This window comes from Puntigrus tetrazona, chromosome 5 (genome assembly GCF_018831695.1).
Source record: "Puntigrus tetrazona isolate hp1 chromosome 5, ASM1883169v1, whole genome shotgun sequence".
Taxonomy (NCBI): domain Eukaryota; kingdom Metazoa; phylum Chordata; class Actinopteri; order Cypriniformes; family Cyprinidae; genus Puntigrus; species Puntigrus tetrazona.
This window is the reverse complement of record NC_056703.1, coordinates 11,704,069-11,713,526: the sequence shown is the minus strand read 5'-3', so window position 1 is coordinate 11,713,526 and position 9,458 is coordinate 11,704,069. Positions and strand designations below refer to the sequence as shown.

The 9,458-nt window shown below is 35.0% G+C and overlaps 1 protein-coding gene across 1 annotated transcript; it reads left to right on the top strand.

Annotated features, from left to right (window-relative positions):
- The first annotated feature begins 5,810 nt into the window (after positions 1-5,810).
- On the top strand, positions 5,811-9,296 carry LOC122345938 (tropomyosin-2-like). The gene is made up of 7 exons (XM_043240477.1): positions 5,811-6,000; positions 6,392-6,419; positions 6,529-6,867; positions 7,022-7,092; positions 7,967-8,027; positions 8,113-8,535; positions 8,628-9,296. Exons 2-7 carry the CDS (start codon positions 6,401-6,403, stop codon positions 8,945-8,947), a joined length of 1,233 nt encoding a protein of 410 aa, XP_043096412.1. The 5' UTR covers positions 5,811-6,000; positions 6,392-6,400; the 3' UTR covers positions 8,948-9,296.
- Positions 9,297-9,458: the final 162 nt, after the last annotated feature.

The following is a 9,458-nucleotide window of genomic DNA, read 5'->3' as shown; positions in this document are numbered from 1 at the left end:
TTGTCACTTTTGCTGAAGAGTCTCTTAGAACACTTGCATTTATACCCCACATACTGTACATAATGTGTGGGTCTATATTGGGAATAATTTATATTTTGCGTGGACTGTTCTGAATCTGTACATTGTGCGTATTATTCTCTTCTGCTAGATCTGCTGCACTTTTGTTGGGTGAAAACGTCCAGCAATTTCCCACCTTCCATTACACGTACGGTATGTATATGGTTAGGGTCATTTGTGAGGCTACCTGAATCACCTGAATTTAAACATCACAATATACAGAGCACATACATTTGTTTCTGTGAATTGTGTAGACGTTTCATAGACCAAGCTATATTTTTTCCCCTAACCCAACCCTAAGCCTGAACCTACCCCTTATAGACAACCAGTTTGTTTTGTTACACATTCAGATAAACATAATTTACTATTTTTCATGCCAGGCTGTTCCACAATTAAAAAGAAAACCAGGTTTTACTATCCTTGTGACATTTGTTTGCCACAATGTAGCATAAACAAGTACACACACACACACACACACACACACACACATATGCATGACTAAGACAATACAATACAGAGCATTTAACATATTTGTTATCAAATCTAGTTCATGCTCCACTCATCACCATGATGGCAATACCACCAAAAAAACAACAATATAACAGATTCTCTTCCAGATCAGCATTGCAAAACACTGCTAAAACTAAATAGCAGCATTATTTAAGTGCAAATAGCATTTTCTGCTATTTATACAAACTTACTTCAAGTTGCAATTATCTGCACCTCAGTATTAAAGTAAAATGCAAATTATTGAGCGTAAATGTTAATTTTAATTCAAATTATTAAATAGATGCAATGGTTGACACCCTTTTTGGGACAATAAAGCTCTCTCTACACCTACCCTAACACTACCCAATACCTCATTTTCAACTTTTTGATAAATTAATGCTTTTATGATGTGATTTCAAATTTACATACCCCTTAATTAAATTTAAGGGAGAAAAAATATTATAAAAAATATATTATAGTTAGTATGCAAATAAGATGGCTATTTGCACTTAATGTAAATAGACACTGTTAAAAAATTCACACAAAAAAGCTAAATACAGATAAAAGTATGAATTTAAGTTTGTCCTAGACAAACCATTCTGAGCATTTTACAGTGAAGCATATGTTGTAGGTGGGATATGACTATTTCATTTCAGTCATAGCCAAAGATATCATGACAATCTGTTGGGTTTTTAAAAAATACACACAAATCTTGCTCCTATTGGGAAATGCACGGTACTGAACCTTAGCCAAGTGTCAAATTATTTTATCTTATCTTCAAGAGCAGCTATCAAGCAGTCTGAATATTTGGCACTTGATTCTTGAGGGTGCTTTAAACTGGATCTTTAGAAAAATGTGTTACTCATTGCAGCTTTTTAGTCTTGGTAGCTGCGTGTGGCGTGTAAACCACAAGAGCAAGTTTTTGAGAATAAATAAAATTAAACAAAATGTGTGGTAAGCAGAGGATAACTGCAAGATTAATCACAAACAATTATGTGATTAAACTGTTTCAATGCATGCTTGGTGTGTCCTATTTTCTTGAGCAAAATAAAGGGAAATCAGAAAGGCGTCCAAAATGTGTACATCCAATATTTTTTTCCTGCTTTTTTAAAGGAATATTTCAGCCAACAATACAAATCTGTCCAAAATGAAAAAGTCCAAAAATGTTTCTTTCATCAGAACAGATCTGTAGAAATTAAGCATCACATCACCTGCTCGCCTCACTTTCTGCCAGAAAAAGAGTCCAAACAGCTGATAAAATCGTCATTGTAACTACTCAAGACATCAGTCCTTCAATTACTGATGGATGATCATAGCTTTTTGAAGAGTGCTTTTGAATAGATTGACAGCTTATCAGCATTTTAAATGAATTTTCCAGGCAGGTTCTTCGTGTTAAGTGTTTAATGAGTGCACTAACTGTCATGCGGCATCAATGTAATATTCACTAATATTGTTATTCACATGTTGCCATTTAGCGTTATAGAATTCCATTACAAAACTATCACCTCCTAGGAATGGGACTTGATCGACCATAAAATTGTTGGACATGCCAACAGTGTACAACTATCAAAACTTAATTTGCCATTTAATGAATTGCAATCGAGTTTGTGCTCAAAATGGTTCCACAGCTATATCAGTTGAATTTAACCATGATCAATGACAAACAATAATTTTTAAAGAATAACAAGAAAAGGACAATACTTAAATTTATGGCTTTCTTCTTTTTAACCTCAGGAACTGTGAACATGAATGAGTGAGGTCATACGTGTTTGTACAAATTAGCCACCGAAGCAAATCAACTCATTAAGGGAAATGTATATAAATAATTACAATTACGATAAACTGCAATTGTTTATATCAGCTAGCAGTAGTTACGCTGCCATCAACAAATCTGTTCATTCAGCGAACATTCATTGTAAATACATTTAAACTCTAAGAAAGGATATTTTCGTGGCCACAGAAAATGCTTTCGTACAGTATCAGTGCATCAGAGCATGTAGCAAGAATCTAAATCGTAAAAGAGACATTAATTTGCAAGATAGAACCAGAAACTCATGTAATTTGTGCACAAAAGTTTTATTAACTAAACACAATTGTAACGCACAAGCATGAAGGTTCAGATGTAGTCTCGGAGGAAAGTCTTGATGGTTCCAAGATTTTGGACATTCTTCCGGTTTGAAGAGCGAACTCCAAAGATGTCCTGAATCGTGATGATTGAGAGTTTCTTCATAGGTAGAAGGTGAAAAGAGCTAAGAGGGATATCTGCTGAGAGCTGAGGATCTTTGGTTAAATGGAAAGTTAAGGCCTTGAGAGAGTTGCAGAGGTGCTTAAATACTCATCTTCTCAGTATCTTACAGAACAGCGCCTGGGATGTCCCCGGCCTGCCAGGCGTGCCAGTTTCAAAGGATGAGAAGTAGTGAGATGTGGAAGAGCCACCTCTTGTGGATCAAAAAGCCAATTATGTCTTGAACTTTTGGATGAGCTGAATATTTGTGGTTGATTGTCAACTAGTGAAGATTGTTAAGTCCTAAGATGTTGCATAGGTATCAACATGTAATATACACTCAATTAGATCACGTGACATCAAATTCTCAGATACCAAACGCAAAATGTTTTAATATTATTAGGTCATATTAACTAGTTGCTCTATCATAAACATGCAAAAACAGTATGCACTACTAAAAACAGTATACAAGACCAATAAACTGAAGGATGTGTGTGTTCATTCAAAGAAAGGTTTTCCTGTGAAGTAATTATAGTCTATTGTTGAGGACATGTAAATATTTTATACAGATATATACTGCATGTGTACACAGTACAGACAAATATATTACGTAAACAAAAGCTTTTATTTTAGATACATTAGACAGCACTAGTTTTTGTACATCAGTGTCATTCATCTATCATTTTTTCTGATTTCATGGATTACTCATGGTTGAGTACTAGTGGTCCAATGGTTCAAGTTTTAAAAAGCTGGCTTATATCAGACTGCTGCCTCTTTTCTTTTGGGTTCGTTGAAATCTCATTCGAAATGTCACCTAAGAGCAAATCAATTTGGATGCCAGATTCAGGAATGTTAATATGTTAAACAAAATACAATTCATTTTTTAAAATTGCTCAATGCAAAAGCATTCTAACTATGATTATATTATTATTAAAATCTATTTGCCTAATTTATTTAGCCAAAATATATTTGTGATTATATATCAATACAGTTGCTACAATTAACGTTTAATTGGACACACCTGTAGTTGCGCTTCTTTTCTTGGTCTCTTGAAATTAGATCCCCAATTAGTCCGTCATATCCAACTTGACTCGGAGTGAACGACTGAACGGGAACAAAGAAGCATGTCATATAAATGCAAATGATGCATATTAAATAGGGAGAGTGGTTGCAATCACAGTCCAAAAACAAATTAATGGTGACAGGTAATTAGTAAAAGAAAACATCTTTTCTGGCAGAAATCAATTTTGAACTAGACAAGTTAGCAGTTTAGAGATCAGGTGGTGAACCTTGAAGCGCTGCCCTTGGAGGAGGCAGACCCAACTCATTAGCTTGTGGCTCCTCACTGGCAGATATCTGTACAACTGCAGGCTGGACAACCCTTAATATGTTTGCTAGGTTCTATATACCTTCATGTGGAACCGGTATCCTGCTGTGTTTCCAGATTTTTTGCCATCTTAAGAGGCACAGTTCAGTCACCTTTCCATATGCACCGAAATACTGTCCATAAGAGTATACGTTCTGAGACCTTCTATGGGAAGGCTAGACTTCCGTACGTTCCTGTTAAGTAGAACTTGGGCCGTTCCCCAGTGTTACCTGGGCTACACCAAATGGAGGGGGTTTGGGAGGCTCCCACAGGACACTGGAAGATGCAGCATCCATGGTGTTTTGGTAGGGATCCCAATTCGTCTATCATATTCAACATGACTCAGAGTAACCGACTGGAAGGCCACGTCTCAGTTACGTATATAAACCTAATTTCCTGAAGAAGTGATCAACTGCAGCTGGATGCAATCAGTGCATGTCAATGTTCATCGGCTTGTCTTAATATACTCAAATTAGATTAGCCTCTCAAGGCGAGATCCCCAATTCCTTGGTCATATCTGACATGACGTCTTGATTCTGTTCTTCAGGGAAGGAGGGTTACAACGATTTGCAGTTTGAAATTAATGGGCTGCATTCAATGCAGTTTTCCAGCAGGGGGCTCCATACAAACCAACCCATGTCAAGTATTCTCAATAGGTTATTAGCATTTATAACAGATAAGATAAGTACCTTCAGCTCCAGTCAACCATTGAGTGGTGTTTAAATGATGATTTTAGGACATTCTGGGGTGTTTGTAATAGCACATTTAATCTATGCCTCTAGTATAAAAAGAATGCATCTGATCTCTGTATGAACATGCCTGGTCTCTACTGCCATCAGGTGGTGTTTTGTTTTTTTGTGGCAAAACTAAATGTTTTTAGCATGTTATTTATATGTTCTTTTTTTTATACATTTTATAAGCAGGACACAGTCAACTACCCATATATGTAAATGTAAGTCCTGTTTGTTTTAATCATTGTTTCCATAAGATTAAAATTAAAAATGAGTAAGACCTTTATCTCGCTAGCTGCAGATATTAGGAGAAAGATATCACTTTGTACTTTAATATTCATATGAAAATGATTATGACATATCTCTCAAGCATGTTGTATCTGTTCCCTTCAGAGTAATGTTTACACACTTATATTACAGTTGTGATGTATATTTTACGAGCCCAGTGTGCAAAAATCATTATGGAGTGTTTCCAATAAGATATTTTAGGAAAATCTTGTTTATATAATTATATAATTGATAAATATATATATATATATATATATATATATATATATATATATATATATATATATATATATATATATATATTTTATTTTATTTTATTTTTTTTTTTTTTTTTTTTTTTAATGAAACAGTGCATTATTCGATTTTAATTCTAAATGGTTACATCTTCTCTGAATAGGAGCTGAAATACAAGATTAAGAAGGCTATTCGGTTACCAAAACTTTAGAACTGACACAGAATAGATACAGAATCAGTGATCAAGTTCTTCCAGTTCAAGCAATTTCTTACACAAAAAAACTAGACAAGGCCAAGCAACTGACAAATAAATGGATTTAGACATCCAAATACGTTTTCTGAATCTTTTATAAAGAATAAACAGCAGAAGCTAAGCAATGAAAGGTATGCGACTGAGTAAAAGGTATGTGTAAAAGTACAGTAAAAGTGAAAGAGATCTGAAAGCGTAACTAGTTTGACAGTGTTCGCCAGCAACAGCAGGAAAGACAAAGACGGTAACTTGCAGTTTTTCATTACGTACACAGTTTTTCTGTACACAGCCGTAACTCTTGTGACAACTTCAAGCCCGCTGCACACTTTTCGACTGAGACAGGACACTTTAGACAGAAAAGGTATGTTTTGTTCACACAGTGTTTTCTTTGTTTAGAACTGAAAAGAAAACAATTTAGAGAAATGTTTTCAAAAGTGTATTTTTTTTGGAACATGGCACAGTCTTAAGATGAGGCATTTTTACTGAAAAAATAAATTCTGTTGACTGAAAGAGCAAACTTTCTGTTCTAAATAGAAGTCAGACCTGTTATGTTACTGTGACAATGACGTGCATTTTTACAATGATTACAATATAATACAAACACTGGTTATAAGCAGGCAATCATTTTATTTTATTGCTATTTGATTATCAAGATAATATAAATATTAAGCAATTTTTTGTGATGGGGGGAGGTTGGGTGGTTAGGTAGAAATTATTTATTTCTCTCATTAAACGTTTTTTTCCCAATTTAGGAGAAAATAATGGCAACTGGCAGAAGCAGTAAGTCTTAAAATAATACTATATCATTACAGAATATTATTTAAATAACACAAACAAAAAACTTTGATCATGTGCATGTGAGTTCATGCGTTTTTCTCCTCCTTCGCAGATGAGTTTCATCTTATTGTCCCTGATGAATTTCACAGCGCCAAGGCCAATCTGGGGTCTGATGTCACTGTAGCATGTCACCTGTCACCTAAAATCAGTGCTGCTGACATGGAAATCAGGTGGTTTAAAGAGACAGAGTGTGTGTGTCTCTATAAGAACAGACAGGTTACAGAAGGGAGGAGCTACAGAGGCAGAACAGGTCTGTCCACGGGGGAGCTAGACGGAGGAAATGTGTCCTTGAAGTTGAGAGAGTTCAGAGAATCTGATGTAGGAGTTTACCTTTGTCAGGTCATCAGTGAAGACAGAACAGAGGAGATAACAGTAGGAGTAGAAGAAGGAGGTGAGCATCCCATACCTCCACTCTACATTAGCTCAATGTCCTCAATAATCTCCCGCTACTGTACACTAAAAGTGAACTGAATCACAAATCAGTCAGCTGTTACACTAAACCCAATCAAACACACGCTCATTTCAAACTGTGTTTATTCCCTCAGCAAGGAAAGACTGTGATGTCCAATCTGTAAATCAGCTTCAAGAAAGACAAGTTCATCTGACATTACATGAGGTAAGATTTGTTGAGACGTACAATAACCTACCTGGTCTCATGACATAACACTTTTTTAGCCAGACACAAAATACATACCAATAAGTACATCAGTGCAGTTTCTAGAAGAAATGAACACCAGAGGCAATACAACTCTGACACCTTTTATTTCTTTTCACACAAATTTACAATCACTTGTTACAATTAATAAAGCACAATTTTCGCTCAGTTACTATAAGTATATCATATTATGACTTTAAAGCAATATTAATATGCTGGGAAATTTGAAATCGGATGCTTTTAAACGTTAGCATCACACATGGACGGTTTATTTGGTAGCTCACGTGATACGGAGTTGCACTTTGGCATTGAAAAGCTCTGGCTGGAATCCCATGTAACGGATCAAATCTGTTGCATCAACAAATGCTTTTTTGATATTAGTTTTGCAATTGTTAACACTATTGGGTATGTTTAGGGTTGGATATGTAGGCTATATTTCCAACATAATAAAGCATTTTAGAGATAGTCCTGCATAATCCCGCAACATAATAAAAACACAGCAACACTTACTTATGTCAATGTAATAAAATGTGCCAGGGTTCACATATTAAACCTGTGTTCTAGCGCCACTGAATGGAAATGTCTCTTTATAAAGAGAAACGTTCAGTAAGGTACATATTATATAATAACGGTGTTTTACATATTTGGTACATATATTTTAATGAAACCAGGCTGCCATTATCACTGAAGTTACAAAAGCAATAGTGATCCAGCTCTAATCAGAATATTTATCTGTTAAAACATTCACATAGAGTTAAAATAAATAAGTAGGGAGGCACTTGTAAATGTAAAGCCATAATGGATTCTTAATTCTATTTACTTTATATTTTCACAGTCAAACAGTACTTTGGCAGAGGATCAGAAAATAAAAATGGAAGAATCTGCTTTAATAACAGGTGAGTGTTATAAATCCTCAAAGACAGGGAGACACTAAATTTCATTTGGTAGACTAGACATCAGTAGTTTGATTTCCTTTTTCAGAGCTTGAAGAAAATTATGTGAAGATACTTCACCAAACCATGTTTAAGGTTTTCAAAAATCAAGAGAAAAAACTACAACAATCTGAAATCCAGTTAAAGGCATCCAGTATGGTTTTGGAAAGCATCTTACAGCAACTGGAAACAATCACAGAAAAATCTGGTCTCCTGCAAAATGAAAAACGCACTGATATAAAAGAATCGCATACTCAGCAAATAGAAAAGCATCTGCTACAAATGACTAAACACATCGAAGAGAAACAGATTCAGCTTGAGGAGAAAGACATGCAACTACAGAATATGAGCGAACAGGTGAGGGAGAAAGAGAAACTACTGGAGTCCACAATCGAAGAGATGGAGACACTGAGACAGGAGCAAATGAAACAGAAGGAGATGCTGGAGAAGAATGAACAGTTGAAGATCTCAGGTATGAACTTTGATCAAATTTAGCTAAACACGTATATTAATATGAATGTTAGCTATAGACACAATCTGATATTACATCTGTTCTGCGCCCAGAGTTGAATGAAAAATCCAAATGTCTTGAAGAAACAAAATCTCTTCTAGAAGAAAGAGACAGAAAGATTAAGGGTCTGGAGAAAGAGAAAGAAAGACTTGATGAGGAACTTCAAGACAAAGACAGACGTCTTAAGGACATTAATGCTAAACTGATGCAAACGGTCAGAGATGTTGAAAAGACACAAAACCAGCTTCAGGGGAAACACACACAACTGGAGAATATACACAAAATGCTGAGTGAAAAAATGAGACACCCAGAAAATAAAGCAAAAGAGCTGGAAGCCAGTAAATGTCAGTCAAAAGAAAATTTGGAGAAATAACATCTAAAGTGTTCAGAACAGATTTTCTTCTTATTTTTATGGCATTAAAACATTGATTTAGCTCCATTTTAAGGACATGCATTTGGTGCTGCATTAAAAAAAAAAAAAAAACCTCATTAGAAAATAAAAACAAAACAAGAAAAGCTATATCCTAAGAAATAACAGATATAAGAGATGTCAGTAATTTGCAATGTTAATATTTAAATATCCCATATTTCATTCGTGTGTTTACTGCTGTCCCTTTCCTCTACGGTCTCATAAATGTGGTGTGTAAGGCTAAAATGGGTGTTTCTTTTTATGTAACTGTCTTCATGTAACAGGATCAGATTAAATAAATGAATAAATAGCAGTAAAGTTTACAAATAAGTGAGTAATAGTAATAAAACGATGTGAATCATTAAAAGGAAGAGCCACCCTTTTCCCCCAGTGCCACATTGTACGGAGATGAAACCTGCTGTTCTAGATTGGAGAGTAAATTTCCTTGGACCAACCTGTTTTTGAGTGTTATTCA